We start from the raw sequence: 21,493 nt of genomic DNA on the forward strand, positions 1-21,493 counted from the left end.
TCTTACAATTGACCAGCGTATCAAAAACAATGTTTATACACCTGGAGTGTCTCCACTTAACTTTCCATGACACACAGAACAGTGCTGTCGTGGTGAACGGAGCAAACTGATAAAATGCAAAAGGACATTTTGGTTACATCAGAGCTTTGTAATAAACCTTTGATTAGGACGGGTCAGATTTAATTATCAGCTATAATTGACTACTAACTCGCTGCATTACAACTTTAACAGCATAAAAGCAAACTGCGTTGGAAGGTCTCACCTCCTATACTGCTGCCTGGAGACCTCATCTCCACAAAACAGACAGACAGTAGCCAGCAGTGCATTGGCCGACTGACACAGGGCCTGTTCTCTCTGGGTGGACTTCATTAGCACAGTGATCACCTGGAAACACACACAAACAGTATTAGCAACAAGGACAAGATGCATAAGAATCAGAGATTTCTAAAGAAAAGTACCAACGATAGCTATAAGACTAAATGAAGGGAAAGTCTGTATTTATCGCTATATTGTTGTGTTATCATAATACTTCTCCTACCTCTTGCGTCCTTTCCTTCAGTACAAACTGTGACGGGGCCAGGCTGATGACAGAGGGCTCCATGACCGATCGTGTCTGCACATCGGAGAAGGCCACAGCTTTGATGTACGCTGCTCTGGAGCCCGTGTTCCTCACGCACAGGCACACTTTGCTGACGCGGCTGACGGCGATGCCGCTCAGCGTTGCCACGTAGCCGTCTGCCTGCTTCCTCTGGTCCTCCAGGATGATGTTGCTCGTCCCGCCGTAGCCTGACAGAGGAATCTGAGGATGGGGAAATATAGGAGCCCACTTAAACTTAAGTCCATTTCTTTCTATAGAAATCATTTAAAAAAAACGAGGCAAGAAAAGAGAGTCAGAAGTGAGACAATGTAAAGAGATCGCAGACTACAGAGAAAGAAGCCAGAGATCAAGGTGGGAACAAACGGTGACATCCTCACAGTGAATTTGACCCCGGGCTGAGAGGGCCGGACTCCAGACTGTTTGATCTCCAGCTTGGCCAACATGCACGCCACCCTGGTGGGAGCGAAGAGCAGGTGGACGGTCACGTCCTCTCTGGGACGGATGGACAGCTCCCCGTGTCGGGTCAGACGCTCTTCAAGACTGAACATACTCTGGAGCTGAGGGAGGAAAAAAAAAAAAAAAAAGTGTATATACTTTATATCTTCAACAAATGCTTCATCATGGTTTTATTGCATTTCTGTTTTATTAGATGGTATATCAATTGCAAAAGGGTCAGGAGAAAGTAAAATAAATAAATAAATAAATGGGACCCTTAAAAGGGAACTCCACTGATTTCACACATCGAAGTCGGCTTACAGGTTTTGGGGAGAACTCGTCTTTTCTGAAAACAGTTGTATGAAGCCTTGTGTGGCTCCGGAGGGAGCTGTGTGGAGTCTGATAAATTGTCTCATATGATGTCACTTGAGCATAGACTGTCGATAAGAAGTGGACTTAGTCACTTAGTCTAAAGCATACCCTGCTTTATGGTCTATTTGACTCTAAATGGACCATGATGTACTAAATGAACATCATGCTGTATTGAAGAAGACTTGAAACTAGAGATTGAGACCATAAACTCATGTTTACAATGTTTACTGAGGTAATAAATCAAGAGAGAAGTAGAGTCATTTTCTCATAGACTTCTATACAATCAGAGGAGTCGCCCCCTGATGGACACTAGAGAGAATGCAGGTTTCCACAGTTTTCTGTTTCCACCAGTATTTGCGTTAGCTTTGGGTGGTGTTGAAGACTACTTGTTTGAATATGAAAATAAAGTAGAAGTGATGCAGACCTCTGTAGGCCACTTCTCATCTGTGATCGAGGCTCAAAGAAGAAGAATACACAGAATAAAAAAAGACAACGTCTCTGGTTCGGCTAAAACGATTACTTAAAATGGTCCATCATGAGTCCAGCAATGTTATAGGAATGCAATGCTATTCGGTGCAGTACTCCTTTAATGCCACATGAATGTATTCACCTCGGCCCTCTTTCCTATCTGGTTCGAGCTACATGCGTCTGTGCGGTCCAGTCGGTTGAACAAAGAAAATCCTGATTAAATAAAACCAGCTTTGGTCACAAACGCTTGCAGTGGATCGCTGAATAACAACACTGTGGAAATGAAACTCTGCATGTGATTCCTAGCAGGGAGTCGAAACACACAAAACACCATGCGAGGACGCTCCGAACAAGGAAGAATTGAGATGAGATGTTTTCGAGAAGTGCAAATATTACAACCTACCTGAAAACAGTCCTGGTCTTGACCACGAATAAGCAGCCGCAGCTGCTGTGTGGAGTGGCTCGAGTTGTTCCTGAGAACCAGCTTCTGTTGGCTGGAAAACAATGGCGACCGTTGGTTATGTGACAAAAGTTGGTGTGAAGGAGTTCTGTGTCAAACTCGATGCTTTTGAAAAACTTTGAATTGAGACTGAGTCATTATCTCAATGTCCTACTTTAAGTCAACCCTGCGTCCAGTTAAACCTTTAAAGAATGCATCCATTCTGTGGGGGATTCAGCCTTCTTACTGCTGTCTGTACTTTACCTCCCTTCAATGAGTATAAATAAATTGAGCATTATGTTGAAATAGCTTCTGAGAAATAACACTCCCTGTAGAGACCCTCTGTCCCTTCTCATGAATAACATTATACAAGCCCTAATAGAATAAGAAGGCCCATCGGGCCGTGACTTTTTTTTATTGATTACTTTCCAATGAATAATTGATAACTAAAAAAAAGTAATTTTTTTTTCTCCTGCAACCAAGTAAAGGTGAAATGAATGAGGAAATGAAAAGTTGCTTACACAGCTCGTCCCAGAGTGACCCCTCCCCAGGCTACGAACTGCTTGTTGGAGAGAATTGGAGGAACGTCATCGGCAATGCCGGGACCAAAGACGGCAGCAGAGGGAATGGCAGGTTTCCCAGAGTCCTCTGGGACAACTTCTCCTCTCAGGGTTACCTCATACTGAGGACCCGATGGCAGCACCAGGATGGTGAGAAGGCTGCAACACAACCAGCACAACAGAGTCCATCACAAGTAGTGAGTCGAGCATTTTTCATTAAGTATGCATTCATGTTAAACTCTATTAACAAAAACAGTTACACATTTTAAGTTTTGTGTTTCTTTTCACCAGTCTCAAGTATGTCATACACATCTTAAGACACATTATGCACATTTGAAACGTGGTGTCACACGCACGCACACACACACACACACACACTAAATGTTTGGATACCTTTCTCGACATTTCCTGCTGGCCTGTGCTTTGAAGGACACCACGATGCTTTGCTCCTCTCCCATTCGCAGAGACAGTTCATCAGGTGTCACGGAGAAACTGTCCTCAGCATCGCTGCCCTTTAAACAGGAATGAATGAGAGACAATGAGAAGAAGAGGGCAAACCTATGGACAAGACAGCAAAGAAACGCTGGGAGGCAACAAGGAGGAAAACGACGTTACATAAATAGATAGAGCTGGGCATAAATTGATTTTATCAATTCATCTGAATAGTTTAGGACTCTTTAACTCGGGTAATTACACAACCACCATGGTTAAGGCTGATGTGAATAGAATGGCATCCAACATGCCAACGTGTTTAATCTCATTTAAAAAAAGTGTTGTTCTTCAGGGATGGAATGCATTTTTTTAAAGAAACATCTTTAACTCATTTTTCTTTTTGAAGTGAAGTTTGATGAAAGTTAATAATTCCTTTGTCGGCCTAGTTGAAAAATCTGAGATTAGAGTTTTCGGCCACATCGTCCAGCACTAAATTGAGAAAACAAGAAAAACAGGAGCGAAATATCATTGAATCCCCACTGCATGAGCCACAGTCTGAGCCCAAAATGTCACAGAGGCTTACCCAGATCTAATAGGAAACGTAAAAGGTCAGAATTACCTTGAGCTTCAGCTGCACGTCAATGTTTCCTGCGTTCTTTAATGGCAGCGTCTGTTGACTGGATTTACCCGCTGGAGCAGACAGGCTGACAGTCTAGACAGAAGTAGCACAAAAACTCTTCAGAGGACACGGGAAGTTGAACAAGGAATGAAACATGATGATGTACCTCAAAAAGTTCTGCATCCCGTCAGGTTAACTTTTCACAGTTGGGCTCTGTGTGCTGACATGAACTTTAAAAATGGTCGAGGGTTAAAGCGGTCTGCAAATTCAAGACTCATTCTTCATCTGCCCGCTGTGAAGTAAACTACGATCGACTGCGTCACAGATCGGATCAGCAGATAAAAAAGGAGGACTAATGAAACTGTCAGAGCTGCCCTGATGATGTTCTTTTGCTTTTGTTGATGTTTGACATGATTTCAACCACCCCAACAGAACACATCACGGATCAACTACGGGCCGTTGCAACACTACTGATTAGCTTAGCTTAGCTTGTCTAAGTTGGTCACTGCTAATGACAATAGTCCCCGTGTATTCTTCTTCCATTTTTTTTTGTTTGACCTACTTTTTTCTTTTTCTTCAAATATACATTGTGCTGGTACAGTACTTGTCAGTTACATTTGATTGGCCAATGGAAAACCAGCTGCTCTATCTCACTCCTACAAAGACTTACTCGTCACATGGCATAAATAATGTCTGTCACGTATTTGTGTGCAGAGCTACACTATCAGTCTGAAAAAACAAATAGCCATATGGCCGATTGAGTACCTGCAGGTCTTTAGGAGCATGGACCCGTGCCGTTCCAGACCTGGCCCTGAGGAGAATACTCCTGATCACATGACTAGGACCAGGAGAGTCCACTTCAATGTCCACCCGAGCACTGTACTCATCAGCCGGACCAAGCTCTCCTGACGAGCACAACCACAAGCAGTTAGTGTTAGCAGCAAATGACTAGCTTTTGTTTGGTGCTTTTCTTTATCACAGAAAAAAAAAAAAGTTACTGGATGCAACAAAGAGAAGAGGGAGTGAGAGGACACCTGTATGTAGGCAAATAGCCTGTACCGCATTTAATCAGTTACCTTTTGTGCTAAATGGTTTGAGCTCTTAAGGGGGTAAAAGACAAAGCAAATACTCATTCCCACCACAAATACTAGTGTACTACACTAACATTAAACTTTGATGTTTTTTATAATACCTGGTTTTAGGAGGTGCTGCACCTCCTCTACCCGCATCTATGCTACGTGCATAAATAATAATAAAATAAATACATACATACATTTAAATTAATGACTGCTTTTGTTTCTGTACTATATTCCTTTTTAAACTGTATTTTTAAAAATAGTAATACTCATTTCCCCCTGGAAATTGCCCATACAGCATACACTGTACTTTATACCTTAAGTGACATATTAAATAGTTAACACACCCCGCTGACTTTAGCCTAAACATTAAGTGTCGATGTAAGGTTGGTTACCTGAAGAAACAGTGTACTTCTGAGGGGCCTTGAAGTGAACCCAGACCATGAAGCCCTGTGGATTCTGAAAAAAAGAATAAATAAATACAACTTATCATGAGACTGATGAAGCCAGTTTCACTGCTTAATAGGTGAGTGTTACCCATATCTTAATGTTCTGCCTCTCCTTCAGAAACCAAACAAAAACACTGACTCATTGGAGTGAAATACCACAATCACCTCAGCAAGCTTTAGATACATGCAGCTTCAAATAATATCAGTGACCCGAGGTGCTGAAGGATGTTTTAAGCATTTCTAACCTCTCCGTAGCTGGCATGCATCACGTGATTCATCACCGAGGGGGAGGGTACCGCCGTCATGTGTCCAGCCTGCTGCGCCGCCTCAGATGTAGCGGAGACAGGCTGCGTGGAAAAGGTGAAGCATTGCCAAGCTGTAGCGTTCTGGAGAAATGAGGTCAAACGTGAACCATTCAGATAGCATTTATTAAGCTCACTGCTGTGTTTCTGCTGCAAAGCAAGTTGTTATAAAACCATTTCAGTCCCTCAGAGTTAAGACCAGATTTATGCTGGATGTAGGACCAACTGAATCCAGTGTTTAGATAACCTAGATTAGAATTAGATTATGTTTAAGAATATGTAGAAATTACAGATGCACTTATCGATCGGCAGCAGATAAATATATTTCTGTGATTCTGCAATGTTTCACAACTGCAAAATAAAACGTGTTCACTTTGAAAAAACTGAATTAAATCAGACATATTATATTGTAATTCATTCCAGTCATGCTGTTGAGGCTTATCGTGATAAACTAGAATACAGAGTGAAGGAGAGGTTTTCACAGCAGTATAAAATAGAGTGGGACGCTGGTGAAAAAAGCTACTAACTATTAGTTCTTAGAAAGAAAATTGGAATCGGCGGGTCAGACTTTGGCTAATAAAAAGGCAATTGGTGCATTTCTGGCAGAAAAGCACTGTTGACTCACAGCGCTGATGACCAGCCTGATGGGCACTGTGGCATGAGTCCTGTTGAGCAGTTTGAGAGGAAGAGATTTGGCGCCGCCTCCAGGAAGGTCTCCAAAATCCAGACAGCCAGATTTGCTTACTTCAACCTGAGAATCAAAATGAAGTTGAGATCCTGTCCCACGTGCTATGCAACATATTTAAATGTCATTCGCGGGTCCTTCAGTAGCGGCTCCCACCTCTAGTGCAGGATTCTCTGCTATGGCAAACAGCACCACCCTTTTAGCAAAGATGTTGGCCCTGGCAGCGACCTCAGTCTCCGCTGATGCGGGCCAGGAGCAAACGCTGAAGACACACTGGTACACGCCAGCCTGTGGAGGGATGAACAACACCTTCTGCTCCTCTGTACTCTTGGGGGCAATGATCGTCTTGTTCTTCACTATAAGCCACTGGTACGGCAAGCTGTCCACCTGGAGGGGTTGGCATCGGGGACGGAAGAAAAAGTGATGATTAATAGAGCTGGTTTAGCCGGATATTTTAAAACAATTCTGAAGAGACTTCTAGCGTATCCTTTGAATCTGTCACCACTCTGTGCTTCCTGCTCACCTTCTCTCCATCGATGGCCAGGCTGGTGACAGCGATCGACACCTGCTGCCATCTCTCGGAGGGGTTGAAGAGGCTGAGGGAGGTCTGTGAGGCGATGCCGACGCAGCAGGCGTGAGGGAACCGCAGTTCTTCTGGCACCACCACATGGCCTGAGGACGACAGAGGAACAGGGATAGCCGATACGGGGAAACGCTGCCCCTCTGTGGAGAAGAAGTGCTAAGTAATGCTTTACTGTCAGTGATTGTAAGAGATGCAAAGACTTGAGCACTATAATTTATCGCAGGATTTACAAATTAAGAGTTAAACCGTTTGTGGCAATTTTCTGATTTGCACAAGAAAATGATCATCTCCCTTACATTTAACAAACTGACCACATATATAATTAGTTATGGTATGACAAAGAATATTAACAAGACGACAACACAGGGAATTAAAATGGGTAAAGGAAGTTAACTCTCATATAAACACCAAATCCACTGCTACCTCTCAGCTCCTCAAGACCACCTGCCACCAGTGGCTCTGAACCATAGTGACTGTAGGGTAAGTCCTGCTGGCCCTGATGGGGTCTGGGGAGGTGATGGGACCCAGCAGACCCAGAAATCCCCAGATGACCTGATGCGGGATGGACGTGTCTCACTGTGAGATTACTGTTGGGTATGCCTGGGGAAAAAAAATAGAAGATGAGGCAGTTGCTCCATTATCGGTATTTTACCGTTTTGCCACAAATAACTCGGCATCATTATTTGTGAAAGCTGACAGAAAAGACATGCCTGTGGAGGACACGCTGAAGAGACTATTTCCTGTTGCTCCCACATGGTAGCCACCAGGATGCAGTGGAGCTTCGGGTCCCAAATACTGCTGAGCCAGCTGGGGGTTGAAGAGAGAGCGCCCAGTGAAGAGGGACTGCATATCTGCTTGGTGGGGAAGGTCAATCAAGCCAGCACATTGGGGCTTAAAGCTGGGGATGGGCACATAGTGAAGTCCGTCTGACGAGTAGGATGGAGGCATGCCGAGCCCACCAGCATACACCGAGCTAGCAGCGCCCCACTGCTGCGAGCTCTGGGGAGCTGCGGCGCTGCTGCTGCTCTGCTGGATGTTCACATTGCTGCAGTAGCCAGAGTCCACTTGTTTAGTGAGCTGTCTCGCGTTGTACTCGGAGAGTTGCTTGTGGTTCCTGCAACCTGCTGAGAGCTCTCCAATTCTGTCCCCATGGTAGTGGTAGTTACATTCACTCTGGCTGCGTGTGCAGCTCAGACCAGAAGCACTGCGGGAGGGCTCCGGGCTTTTACACTGCTGTGCTGGTAGCGGGTCGAGACTTTTAGAATGTTGTGGTTGCACCTGGTCCAGGCTTTTGGGCCGGCCGAGAATATCGAGGTCGGACTGTGCATCTGGTTCCATGGGGGGAGTCGGACTGAATCGGATGATGGTGGTGCTCAGTGCCATGGTGCAGTTGTTCTGTGGACGGCAACAAGAAGAACAACCCACGACGCTCAATACCACACTCATGATTAATAAAGAACTAAAAACATTTCTCCAATAAACAACTGACGCAGAAAACATAATTCACTATTTCATCCTTTTAGGTCAGAGTGCATATGTACTCCTTTAAAAATACATGTTTAACATCTAATTTCTGCAACATTAACAAGTACAGTCAAACTGCAGCGTTTGAAATGTATTTTGTCGAGAGCATGTCTCCAGATTTCAACAACATTGACAGTGACCTGGCTTTGCAACATTCATTTCAAAAGAGAACTGCCCTTCATGTCTCACGCATAAGGATGGGTATTACAGTCAGGGCCATAAGGACACTTATGGTCTAAAAAAGAAAACGAAAGTCTACACTTCAACCACATATTGACTGCTTCATTTCAACAGAACTTTCAGTGCTGCTGCAGCTGAGATCAGTACGCTGGACCTTGTCCTACCGTACCTTTTGCCTGTCAGGTGTAGGTACGACAGTGCCATCGTTCATTGAGATGTACGTGAGCCTGCTGGGACTCGGGCTGGAGCAGGCAGACTGAGGAGAGAGGTCGACACCTGGACGGTTGTCTGCCAGACCACCGCTGGACGACGCGGGTGACGCCATACTGGTGAGACAAGACAAAGTAATAAATAATAACTCAAAATACAAACGTCCTGTCTGTCAGTAGTAGAAACTTAAATTACACCGGACAAGAGACTAAATGTTTAAGATGAATGGTTACTCAGTTACTCTCTTGTCAAGTAATCAATTTATCCATTTGGGTAAAGTTAAAACCGAAGCCATAAAAAGTTACTACTTAACAAAAAGTACTAATATTCAATTATTTTGATATATTAGGACCATGTGTGATACAGTACCCATCAGCACTGGGAACGGAGGTCTGACTTGGAGAGGAGTGAGTGAGCGGGGAGGTGGACGGTCTGAAGTTACACTGAGTCTCCTCCACACCGGGCTCAGAGAAACCCTTCAGCAGTTCTGAGGAACAAGGTTATCGTTAACATACACACTCATGATGTCATCAGGGCTGTGTATGGGCAAGCCTCTGGCCATATGATACAAGGGTTATGATTCTACATACTAAGATACTGGAAGGATACTGAACACTGATCTGCCACGACAATCATTTTTCAGGAAATTTAGATTTTCAGGCAAGGCGTCCTGATGGATACACGTTTGGCATTTCAATATCCATTTGTAAAAAAAGCACTTGCAAGACGCTGGTTACTTCCTGTACGATACACGAGTGTAGGGGTACAGAGAGATATAGTAAATTACATTCATGTTATTACTTATTTTTCTCCTTTGTATTCAGAAAAATGTTTATTAAATTCTGGACCAAGTGGGTCAAATATGTACGAGCCTTAAGGCCAGATTTTGTGGAGGTATCGAATGAAGTCTCTCTCCTCCTCCCGACACATTTTTCATTGCTCTTGCGTGCCCTCACCAGAAATGTACCAAGTTACCCAATTTCGATAAAATTTGTGGACAGCAGGAGAAATAAAATTGCCCTTGTGCTGATGCATGTTTCATAATTTAAACTACTGTCCAAAAAAGAAAGAATTATTTTTCTCTTTTTATTAAACGATTGTATTCTATTGTATTCACTATTTTACGGAGGCGGAAGATAGATAACGCGGCTCATTTAGTGTTGTGTTTGAACCCCCCTACTGCTAGATAGCAAAGTATTGATATTTTCTTACAGCCCTAGATGTCATCTCAATAGTCTCACAGTGGCAATACTTTCAAATGATGTGCAACATGCTGTCTACTGATCTCTACAGTTGTTTGAATAAAGGTGATGACTGCCCAGACAACTGCTGCATGTGTGCTGTTAAAATCACAAGCCCCGTCATTTCTGCTTTTCACTCACCGGACACAGAGTCCAGTGGAGGCTGAGTGTTTTGGCAAGAGAAGCCAACATGTTTCTCCAGAGAGCAGCGAGGTAGCGGAGCGGCTGAGATATTCCTGGGTGGTGGTGGTTTCTTCTCTGGAGAATGACTCCGTCTGTCCTGCTGCTGCTGGCCTGCAGTCCTCGCCCTCTGTGGCGGAGGAGAGGAACCTTTAAAACAAGGCAGGCTTGACTGACCTGTCCTCAGGCCTGGTGGGATACTTGGCAAGCCAGGTGAGGCGGCAGAGCCTTCATCACTCTTTTGTGATGTTTCGAGGGAAGACCTAGTATTGCTGGATGCTTGTGGGTTCAGTTCCCCTGGCTTTACACCATTTTCTGTGAGGGTCCTGCTGGAGGAAGCACATGTCTTCTCGCATGCTGTCATTTTGTCTGCAGGAGGCGAGACAGTGGAGGCCTGCCCTGAGCCCACAGACCTTCTGGAAGAGCTGAAAGATGTACGAGGACGAGGAATAGAGCTTCTTTTTGAGAGGCCCTTATGACCTGGAGATAACGATGAGCTAGTGTTTACTGTCGTCTCTCTTCCTCCGTCTTTGTCCTCTGTTTCTGTTCTCGTGGGCTTCTGTAGAGTCTCGCTATCCACTCGCTGAGCTGAGCTCCCCTGTTCCTGAGGACGTCCTGCCTCGGGGCTCCTGTGAGAGCTGCTGAGGTTGTCGGCCCAGCCGGTCAGGTCAAAGATAGTGTGCCCCGCAGAGACATCGCTGCTGCCCGACACATCGGCCTTTTTCAGGTATTTCTCCATGTCGAAGGCGCTCAGCTCTCCGACACAGGTCCTCTGCAGTGTGTCCAGCAGGCCGCTCTGCTCTGGCTCAGGGAGGATCTATGTAGAGGGAAACATTTATCTTGTTTTTTTATTTTCCATTTCCACTTGGGAATGGGAAGATAGGAGATCGCACTTTCAATGTTGCCGATCGCTGCAGCACAAAGACAGATAGTAATTTAAGTATTTAACGTCAACAAATTTGTGTAGTTCTAAAGATGATTACTTTCAAGGGAATGTATGTTTTCAGTTTGTCCCAGTGAGACATAATATATTAAGAGAGATTAATATATTTCATAATATGGAATTGGAGCACTAATCTTGTCGATTACGTTCTTTGATCTTAGACCAGAAAACAAACAATGTTAACTCTGATTGAGAGCACTTTTGCAGCATATGGTAATGACCAAATCAAGGTACATACTATTAACTATAAGACTAATATTTGAAGAACAAAAACAACAAAAAAAGCAAAGCCTTACATGCTCAGCAGAGCGTGGTTCCTCTGTGCTGTTGACAGCAGGTCCAACAAGTCCTGCCGACTCAGGTCGATTCCTCGCCCTGCTCCTCTTGGTCAGCTCCACGATCATGGCAGCCAGCTGCGAAGGGTCGGTGCTGATGGACGCGTCGGCAATGGCTGAAGCGATTGTGCTAATACTCAGCATCAGGTGGCTGCTGTTGTTGTTGTTGTTGGGGGACACGCAGCTTTGGTTTCCCGGGCTCGAATCAGAGCCAGAGGCCTCAGTGTGGTCAGGTAGTGCAGCTCTACCAGCGTGGTCCTAAAGAGGAGAAGGGATCTCATGTCAGAAAGCCATACTGCCATGCATGTAACCCTACATGGAGATATTGAAGCATCAACTCATCCCAAAGAGTCCCTGTACCTCCTGTTCACGTGGTTCTGGATCAGTAACACCTTTCGATGACATCCTTTCACCTGGTGCCTCGAGAGTTTTGTCCAGGTCCTCTGCAAGGAGATGATCATGAGTAACAGCACAGTGTGAATTACTGGAAAACACAGAAAACAGCCAGTACTACTACATGAGCCTAGAAAGAGATTCTTCAGCCCGAGCGATACCATGAACACACCTGGGTTGAGGGTTTTGTCTGCTTCGCTGAGCTCCATGGTGTCACTGTGAGGAGAATTGTGACTAGCTGAGAAGTCTGAGGGGTGAATCAGGGGAAACGGTTCCCTTTTCTCTGGAGAGGTGATGATGTAGCCGAAGGACGGCTAGCGGAACAAAGATGGAGCTATTAATACAGGTTACAGTCAGACAGACTTTAAAACAATCTTCTTCAGCCCTGCCATAAATATTAGTCTCCCAGCAACAACAACAAAAACAAAACATTCACCCGTTTCACCCAATCCACATCATCGGCGCTACCCAGACAGCCCAGGGCTTCAGAGCGCTGTCCAAAAAACTGCCCCAAAGTCAGTCGCAGGTAGCTGTGGTCCCCCTGCTTGAACTCAGAGGAGACCTGGGAGGCCCTCATCAGGACGTGGCTGTTGGTGGGGGCCTTCCAAGAGGAGTCGCTTTGAAAGGTGCTGTTGCTGCTGGCTGGTTCAATCTGCTCCTCCTGTGCAAACAGCAATACTTATAATAAACCACAAACGGCTGTGCTTTATGAAAATGCATGGTAGCTGAGAGTTTTAGCAGTCTGTTAGTGTCTTCTCTCACGATACGGCACAAACACATCAAGGACTAAATGGGGCCGTTGTGTACCTGCATGAATTGGTGCTCCTTCTCAAATTCCTCTTGATCCTTAACTATCTTTCCTATAGCATCACCTGCAAGGAGGAAAAATAAGTGTCAATGTATCAACAGTATCCTGCACTAACAGTAACGCTAACTTAGAGTAATCTTTGAGTATATGCAACAGAGCTGTGGCCTTTGTACGTACTGGCAGGAACAAAGTCCTCAGTCTGAAACTGGGCAACATTCTCCGATGTCTTCCCGTCAACCTCTTTCTCAAAGGAGGAGTAGTATGCCAGGTCGGTCACCCACTGCCCCTCTTCGTTCTGGTACACCACACTATGAGTGGCATTGGCCCCTGAAGAGACAAGCAATGCTGTGAACACCTTACACCACGCAACGATGGGCCTCATGAAGGAAATGATAGATAAACAAATTTCTTCTTGTTTTTGTTTCGTATCCAAGATTTGGTCCTATTCTGTTGGTATCCATTGATTTCTGGAATTCGTCAATGTTTTCTTTTTTTGCACTTCTTAGGTTAGAGAACATTTTACGAGAGCACTCTTACCAAGATAAGAAAAAAAACATCTGGTTTTCACAGTCCACAAACTGTTTATCCAACAAGGAAACATTTCTAAATGAGAAAGCATGACTACCATATAATGTAGATTATCATATGTTTTAGAGGAATCATAATGATCGGATTATTAAGAAAATACTGTGAGTCCATTGGGTCCAATTAACAAACTCTATAAAACCCCTGGGCGATATGGCATGTGTTCAGCTTCTGAATGGCTTACAAGCTGCTCTTTGATTCTTTCTGGTTTTCCTGAAACACCATTACTGACACATGTTTATTTAAACAGCTTATTAAACAGTACATCGATTTCACTAATGCTGAAGTTCTTCTTCTTCCTCATTTTTTTTGGTGGCCTCTTCAATTCTTGGGCTTGTGCCAGAGTAAAGTCGTAACTATAATAACTTATATTCTACCGTTTCTCTCCATGTCAATTGGATGTGATCCTAACAAGTATTATTTCAATTCCCGCCCGCATTGCAGGGCCAATACTGATGACTTCATTGCAGCCCATTGACTTTCAGACACGATGGTAAAGATTCATTTGGATGAAGAGTATTTGCACACGGCCCTTATATAGTGTTTAATAAAAAAACATGGCCACGTGCCTCAAATTTATGATCATGTGGGGTTCATCCTTCAGCAGACATGAAGCACATTTAGGGGCGACCCGATAGCCGAGCGATTAGGCCGTAAATACCCTGAGCAGAGGTTCCCAGGTAAGATTCACAGCTAGACGGAGTGTCTGCACGTCATTCCTCTACTCTCTCGGCCCACATTCCCACTCCACTAGCACTGTCAGATAAAGGCATAAAATGCCCAAAACATAATAATAATAATAATAAGCATATTTGGATGGTTAAGACTGTTTTGTGCATCTGGAGTTGACTAATCCTATTCTTTCTCTTAACAAACTATTAAGAGAAAATACAAGATGAATTTAAGAGAATGTTGCTGCATGAGGCCCATTGTGTATTAAGTTTGATTACCTAGATCTAAACGTCACAGATAAAGCCAACCTTGTTGAAACTCCATCTCCAGGTTGGCTGGGCAATGGTTCCAGCCGTCATCTGAATCCTCTCGGTCCTGGTGGAAGCTCTGGGAGAAGTACTTGAGTTCCAGCGAGGTGGAAAGGGGATTGTTGCCGTCCTCACTGGTGCTGTCCGAGGCCTCTGCTGCTGTCAATTCACCACAAGGCCCACCCCTTAGGCCCAAGCAAGGCCTGGATCCATCAGGCTCATCTACTCCATCATCATCATCATCATCATCATCATCATCATCATCATCATCATCATCATCATCGCATTCTGGCAGCAGCACCTAAGGGTGAGTTTTTTGACAAAAGGTATAAGGCTGCATAACAACGACAATTTGTTTGGATACTTGTCTCTGAGCTCTCAATTTGATTTTAAAATGGGTTGAAATGTGCAATGTTACATGTTGAGCGTGTTGTACCTGGGAGAGGTGGAAGCTTCCTTGGGTGCCTTGAAGGTGGGAGAAAGTTAGATTTGCCGAGTCCTGAGGTCTCCTGAGTCCAGCTCCACTCCTCAGGTAGGCTGAGTCCAGCAGTCGGTCCACAGTGGGCCCAGACTCGGTGCTCTCCATCGCATCCTGCCATTCAAATCAGAACCACGTTGACAAACAGAGCCATAAATCATATTCATCAGTATTTTAGCCATTGCAGCTTTAACTTTAATACTGTGTTCTATTGTGCAGGGCTTAGCGTTTTCTTGTTCAACAGTTTGTCTTTTTATTTTTCACTAACCTTCTCTAAGTATCACCACCATTCAATTGAAGTAATAAAAAAAAAATAAAAAAATACCATATGATATTATAAAATCAATATATGCCCGATTAAATGACCCGCCAGTGGGGCTGTTATAGTAACATTGGAGGTTGTGGTGCACCTGTACTCACCAGTGCCTCCTGTCGGTCCAGGACCATGCTCCAGTTGACGGGAGAAAGCCTCCGAGTTCCCCTCGATGGTCCAAAAGAGCTGACCTCTCCTATTCCTACAGGACCCACACGGTCGCCCATCTGCAAACGTTGTGGAATGATTAAACTGTAAAAAAACTATGGAAGATAACAGTGGGCCAATAAAAATCTACATTATGAGGGCAGACAGGAAGTATGTGAGGTGTAGAAAAAGATGCCATCAATAGGATTTAAAGTGTGTATAAAATCTGCAGATAAAGCCCAAGTGTCTGATAACATTAATGATACCGATGAGCAACCTCGCTGCTACCGGAGTGCAGCCAGAAGTGAGCCTCATTCTTACCTCAGTATGTCTGGAGAGACCGCTCCTTCCGTGTCCTGGCAGATTCAGGTCGCCGTCCTCATCCTCGCCAGCAGCACTGCTGCCCACGATCCCCAGACCGCGCAGGACATCATAGGTGGTCTGGACGACGGGCGTCGGGAGGGGGATGGTCGAAACTCCTCCGTCGTTTCCGCTTTCCTCACTCCCACTGCTCCCATCCCCACCTCCTCCATCCCCTGGAGTTACGCAATGACACAAAAAACGGTGGTCACTTTAACATTAAAGCGGCCTCAAAACTACTATTGAATACATATAACATGCATTCACTTGCACATGCAATTCATCAAGAACACAGGAAAGCCAGCCAGAGAACCAAAAAGGAATAATAAGGCAGTGAAGGACAGTGATTGAAGCTGCATATTGTACCCGTGACTGGAGGGTTGATGACTTGTCCCTCAGCAGATCGTCTGTGTTCGATCCCAGACAGAGATGGACCGCCGCGGCTGCTGGAAGCCTCGTCATCAGAACTGCCTCCCTCTAAGCCCGGCCTGAAACTGGGACGGTTACTCTCTCCAACCTGTACACGCACACGTAGATACGAACAGAAATGACATAAAGCAACACTCTGTTGTAAAGTACATTTCAATCCGAAATGATGGAGCTACTGGATGTAGGATTTTTTTAGTCTTTAACTGATTATTATATTTGAGAGTTTTTAAAGTCTGAAAATATTGGTTTTTATGTCTGACCAGTTGTCTGGAGGTGCTGGGCAGCAGCCGGGTCCTGGTGGCACTGCTGCCCCTTCTGACACACTCCAGCTCGTCCTCGGTGTCCTCGTCGCTGGCAGGACACGAGTCCATACCCGTAGCAGCCAGACGCACATCCGGCATCTGGAAGTCCTCCTGACGAAAAGTCAGAGAAAAGAGAATCAATGATAGGGGGAAAACATTTACTGGTCTTTTGATTCGAGTTAAATATATGATTCACAAAAGTAACGACAGATTTGCAGGTAGATAGTCAGACCAGTTGGGCAGCCTTTGCCAAACCGCAAATTTCCAGCTGATATTCATGAAACTCAACAGTATTTTCAGGCAGGAAGATCATATTCATACTCTTCTCCATGCAAGCTGGAAGCAGCACATGGGCACAAAACAGTAAGGGCGTCAATGTGCTCACCTGATTGTAGTCATCCAGGAACTGGTGTCTATACTGGTCTGGTTCTGTGGAACTTGGGTTTGATGTGTTGTCAGTAACACCGGGGAGTCCCTATGAACAAATATATACATATTAATGGGGACAGTGAGACAAATAGATCAAGTAAATGACAGTTGAATGAAAAGCCACTTTAAACAGTTGTCCAATGACTCACTAGTGCTGGTACGGTGTAAGAGGCAAAGTGTTTCAAAGGGGACTTACTGTTGCAGGAATCTCTTGGCCCTCCACTCTGCCTCTCTGCATGGCAGGAGGCACCAGATTATTGAAATACTGCTCGAGCTCATCATCAGGCAAGTCGTTCGAATCAATGTCATCATCTGGGAATCAAACGCACGTTCACAAAAGGACTCAAGCTTTGACAAAATCTGTAATCTATGTTTAACAAATAAAATCAAGGCTGCATGAACCTGTGATGTCGCTGTTCATGCTGTCCACACACATGAGCTTCTCGTTCACCAGGAAGCTCGAGTTGCTGCCACTGAAATGGTCACTGTCCTCTCCCTCACTCTGCACGTTGTCCTCCTCGGCTGTAGCTGGTAAAGGCTGAGCCTGTTTGAACTGCCGAGGAAACGAGAACGGATTCGCAGGCACCTGATCAGAGATTTGTTGGAGGTCAAAACAGCATTTATACACGAGAAACATTGTTTCAAATCCAAAACACCAACCTATATTTAAAAATACTTTTTAAAATCCTTTATATCCTGTAAGGAACCGGGGTAGAACGAGACTAGTTAAAAAGACGAAATATGCCTAATTATAAAGACATTAAACTGAAAATTAAGCAACATAAAGGGTTTTCAATTATACGAGTTAAGCCTCAACATGGGTCACATGGCTTTCTCTTTCTGATATGCACATGAAAAAGGTCCCCGTTTTTATGAGCAAAAAATAACTTTATGATCTATATGGCCCAGTTTTGGGTCTACGAGTTACTGCAAAAGAGCAATCACATAAAATGTACAACTGTCAGCTGGTCAAGAGTTACCAAAATGTGTACCGTTGCATCCGTGCTGTCTAGATGTCCAAAATGAGCAAATGTCAGAAGGCCTGTTGACAGATCTGTCAGAAGAGACAGGAAAGACAAAGTACATTAGTATCATTCAAAGAAAACGTGTCTTCATCTAGTAATGAGAATTATTTCATCTTTATGTATCAGAAAGCACAAATATACGTCCATATAGTATTCGGTGAACCCACCTTTGATAAGTTTTCCAATCAAGAAAAGAGTAATTACTGATTCTGAGGCTGATTCTGAGTATCGCCACACTGTTATACCTATTGGCCGTTTACATCATAACACATTCTAAATGGACTCCTTTGTATTTCCTGTTATGATGTTTGTTGGTGCACGAGCTGACAGGAAGGAAACGTGGACCAAAGCCGTTGCCACAGCAACAGATTGGCAATAAAACCACCAACAAAGATAGACCGGTGCGTTGATATTTACCCGTCCCAAGTTCTGTGTGCCGGCCATGGACTGAGCCCATCTGCGTGGTAGGGAGCCCCAGCATGGAGCCTCGGTTTTGAGATGCGCTTTCATCCAAATGAATCTTCACCAGCATGTCTGAGAGACGGTGGGCGGCAATGAAGTCATCCGCATTGTCCCTTTAAAGCAGGCGGGATGTAAACAATCACACAAAAATGAGATGGAAAAAGAAGGTGGAATATAAACTAATATAGTTAAGACATTAAGAATGTCCATCCCTCCATAGTTACACACAAAATATATATTCATGAGTTAAAAGTAGGCTGATACTCTTAGCATGATTCACTGTAATTGAATTCAACTGTCGAATGTACATAACTGGGAAAGTACGTAGTGAAATAATTCAACCTAGACGGGTTGACTCACAAAAAGATAAATGAATATTTAGATGAATTGCATTTCATAGCATGGCTTATGCTTTTAGGTGACAATCTCCTGCACTGATTTAAATCATGCTGACATTAGTCAACAAGCAATGCAATTAAAACTAATTTAGAAAAACAATCTGCTATTACAAAGCAATTCTACGAACTGCAACACAAGATCAGCTTTTTTTCTTCCCCGACAACATTGCTAAAACAATTAATCAGCAGTGTGAACTATATGTATTTATATACTCACAAGTCATCCTTGAAGCTGAGGGCAAACTTGGGCTGTTCTCGAACAGATGACTGCGAGTTGGCCTCCAGATATGAAGCCTCAACAGGATCTCCTCTGTAAAGCAAGAGCACATGGCACTGATGGTACAAAACAACTGGTTGTATCATGCTAAACAGCTCCACATCAGGGTTACTGCTCCAAAATGACATTTAGCAACAGAGCACTGACTCACTGTGAACATCCTGTTACTTTAGTGGGAACTGTAAGACACCAGAAAGGGCTGCAACATGTATCCATATGCAGTTCTATATTTGGCAATCATGTCTCAGTGTTTTGTCATAATGTATTCCTATCTCATCTATTTTTAGCATACAAATACTTCATTTTTCCAGTTGCATTTCAATGCTTAAATTTGTAAAAACACAAACTTCCCAAAACAGGAATTGGGAAAAGATGTCAGCGTTCATTCTCACACTAAGTCAAAAAGAGTTTGTGTCATGAGTCACAGATTAATGCATGAGAGCATTTCCACAAAAAGCCACATCTGTCCCGATCAGCAGCAGCGGGATCCCACCTGTTGTCAGAGCCGGGTTTAATTTTAGCCACTGTGGAGGCAGCCACTGGAAGTCCTGGGCCTGAACCCAGTGTCACATTCCCCAGGGTGGCGCGGCCGCCGGTGCTGTCCAGGGACTTGCAGAAGAAACTGGGGAAGGCTTCATCTTCCAGCTTGTAGAAACTTTCCGCCATGGTTTGGAATGGAGGGTGACAGCCAAATGTGGCTCGACCTCAGTTCAGCAGGTGAAGACCATCTGTAATGTCTAGGACTAGGGGACGTAAAAGGCAGGTCGGTATTACTTTAGGAACTGAAAGTAAAATACATGCAAACTTTACAGTGCGCTGGCAGGGATGGGACCATTTAGATTGTATGTCGGCGTGTTGATACCACCTCACAGCTGCGAAAATCAGATAAGAAAAGTAGTTTACCGCGAATACTTTTTAAAAAATATGTTCATGCATATTGGTTCAACGGGTGTAAAGTTTGGCCTAGCTACTAAAGTAATTAACACTAACGAGCTAACCTGATTTCTCTAGGTTAGCTTACTTTCAACGCTAGCTCGTATAGCGCCCCTTGCTAAAAACAAGAGGGGTTTGTCAAAAGCACCAACACACTCAAAATCTGAGCTAACTGACGTTATCTTCCATTATTAAGTTCGATACAAGTGTTGCAACACAAGTTACAGACGACACAGATAAGTTAACTAAAACTGGGCTGCCATAACCACAAAGCCATTTCAGCAAGAGAGTTAACGTTAGCGCTAAATCATAACGTTCACGTTAGTTGGACTTCAACTCACGTCCGACACTCCAGAAGACCGCCGAGAGCTCGGCTCTTGTCCAACTCGAGGTTTGTCTCTATACACTGGTGCGGACACGTCGCGAGGCGTCGTTAAGTTCCAAAAGAAACTTCCCAAATACTTAAGTTAGTCATTATCTCTTAAAAGGAGGCACAACAAACAACCCGCACAACTGTTCGGAGGACCCAAGCAGCGCCCAGAATCCACAGGAAGCCCGCGTGAGCGTCCATGTCACGTGGGCGGGACTTAACCAATTGAAACCGCTTTGGTTGGACGACTAAACTGAGGAGGAGGGAATTGTCTATCTCGATAGGCTGGGATTCACGTCATTCCGCTGGACTTTTAGACAGTTTGGGCATCGGCACATCACTGCATCCATCGTGTTTGTCCATACAAGATGAATGAAAGAGAGGGAGAGGGGGGGGGGGGGGTATTTTTAGACTGCAGCCATAATGTAATGGCAATATAAAATACAACAATATACAATAAATTGTGGAAATTTATAGAGTAAAGATCCAGCATTAGGTTGAAAAATAAGCTAATGAGTTTAAGTTAGGTTACTTTCCTACCATACAGAGGGACATAAAAGTACATTATATTTGTTGCAGGTTGAGAGTGGTTTGTTGGATCAAGTGTTCCTCCCAAGCAGCTGCAGGAGTCTTAGTTAGCAGACAGCTGCATCACGAGCATTCCACTTTGTGAGGCATCAATACGAGTGAGCCATGAAATTAATGAATGTTATCCTTCCTGTCAAAACAAATGACATGCCCTTTATTTCCCTTAATTCAGAGTAAAGCTGGGAGAAGACTTTTCAGTTTAAGAAGTAGGCCACATCCAGTTGCCTTCAAAGAACCATACCAGTTCACACGTTTTAGAATATCATTCATAAAGTGTCAACAATAATTGACTTTTCACCCAACTTAGCATTAAAAAATAGAGTGGATCAATGTCCTACAAAAGAAATGTGATGAATCATGTGTTATTTCTATATAGGAGCTGTCCCACATGGTAATCAGTCACTCATGAATGAATGCTGTCACTTTGTGTGTGTGGAAGGAAAACTATTCAAAAATAAAATTATCTTCGTATCTTGTGGCGTTTATTCTGACTTCCACCATGAGCGATTTTCAACCACTGAGCAATAACACTTCCTCTGCAGGCACTGAGGGTTGCGGGTCATCCGTGTCCTTCGGGAAAAAAAA

General features: G+C 44.1%; 1 protein-coding gene across 12 annotated transcripts in view; it reads right to left on the minus strand.

The window, feature by feature from the left end:
- Nucleotides 1–21,461, minus strand: part of cep192 (centrosomal protein 192) — a 34,663-nt gene extending 13,202 nt beyond the window's left edge. For 5 of the 12 annotated variants that reach the window (XM_076096615.1, XM_076096612.1, XM_076096609.1 and 2 more), the window contains exons 1-38: nucleotides 20,292–21,461; nucleotides 19,511–19,760; nucleotides 18,958–19,050; nucleotides 18,298–18,455; nucleotides 17,836–17,909; nucleotides 17,258–17,441; nucleotides 17,052–17,167; nucleotides 16,812–16,901; nucleotides 16,385–16,537; nucleotides 16,062–16,212; nucleotides 15,657–15,871; nucleotides 15,296–15,415; nucleotides 14,834–14,989; nucleotides 14,398–14,698; nucleotides 13,010–13,159; nucleotides 12,832–12,896; nucleotides 12,461–12,685; nucleotides 12,197–12,338; nucleotides 11,992–12,074; nucleotides 11,593–11,889; nucleotides 10,315–11,170; nucleotides 9,302–9,419; nucleotides 8,892–9,048; nucleotides 7,729–8,413; nucleotides 7,442–7,618; nucleotides 6,959–7,158; nucleotides 6,592–6,822; nucleotides 6,376–6,501; nucleotides 5,694–5,834; nucleotides 5,395–5,458; nucleotides 4,689–4,828; nucleotides 3,924–4,016; nucleotides 3,266–3,384; nucleotides 2,834–3,031; nucleotides 2,277–2,367; nucleotides 976–1,155; nucleotides 539–799; nucleotides 263–384 (exon numbers count right to left, since the gene is read on the minus strand). In XM_076096615.1, coding sequence (XP_075952730.1) covers nucleotides 263–384; nucleotides 539–799; nucleotides 976–1,155; nucleotides 2,277–2,367; nucleotides 2,834–3,031; nucleotides 3,266–3,384; nucleotides 3,924–4,016; nucleotides 4,689–4,828; nucleotides 5,395–5,458; nucleotides 5,694–5,834; nucleotides 6,376–6,501; nucleotides 6,592–6,822; nucleotides 6,959–7,158; nucleotides 7,442–7,618; nucleotides 7,729–8,413; nucleotides 8,892–9,048; nucleotides 9,302–9,419; nucleotides 10,315–11,170; nucleotides 11,593–11,889; nucleotides 11,992–12,074; nucleotides 12,197–12,338; nucleotides 12,461–12,685; nucleotides 12,832–12,896; nucleotides 13,010–13,159; nucleotides 14,398–14,698; nucleotides 14,834–14,989; nucleotides 15,296–15,415; nucleotides 15,657–15,871; nucleotides 16,062–16,212; nucleotides 16,385–16,537; nucleotides 16,812–16,901; nucleotides 17,052–17,167; nucleotides 17,258–17,441; nucleotides 17,836–17,909; nucleotides 18,298–18,455; nucleotides 18,958–19,050; nucleotides 19,511–19,683 — 6,905 coding nt within the window. In that variant the 5' untranslated portion in view covers nucleotides 19,684–19,760; nucleotides 20,292–21,461. Of the gene's footprint in view, nucleotides 1–262; nucleotides 385–538; nucleotides 800–975; nucleotides 1,156–2,276; nucleotides 2,368–2,833; nucleotides 3,032–3,265; nucleotides 3,385–3,923; nucleotides 4,017–4,688; nucleotides 4,829–5,394; nucleotides 5,459–5,693; nucleotides 5,835–6,375; nucleotides 6,502–6,591; nucleotides 6,823–6,958; nucleotides 7,159–7,441; nucleotides 7,619–7,728; nucleotides 8,414–8,891; nucleotides 9,049–9,301; nucleotides 9,420–10,314; nucleotides 11,171–11,592; nucleotides 11,890–11,991; nucleotides 12,075–12,196; nucleotides 12,339–12,460; nucleotides 12,686–12,831; nucleotides 12,897–13,009; nucleotides 13,160–14,397; nucleotides 14,699–14,833; nucleotides 14,990–15,295; nucleotides 15,416–15,656; nucleotides 15,872–16,061; nucleotides 16,213–16,384; nucleotides 16,538–16,811; nucleotides 16,902–17,051; nucleotides 17,168–17,257; nucleotides 17,442–17,835; nucleotides 17,910–18,297; nucleotides 18,456–18,957; nucleotides 19,051–19,510; nucleotides 19,890–20,291 lie in introns of all 12 variants that reach the window. The other 7 variants (XM_076096614.1, XM_076096613.1, XM_076096611.1 and 4 more) reach the window with 5 other exon arrangements.
- Nucleotides 21,462–21,493: the final 32 nt, after the last annotated feature.

The sequence above is a fragment of the Anarhichas minor genome, unplaced genomic scaffold, assembly GCF_050575085.1.
Source record: "Anarhichas minor isolate MPS153535 unplaced genomic scaffold, ASM5057508v1 ptg000022l, whole genome shotgun sequence".
NCBI classification, from domain to species: domain Eukaryota; kingdom Metazoa; phylum Chordata; class Actinopteri; order Perciformes; family Anarhichadidae; genus Anarhichas; species Anarhichas minor.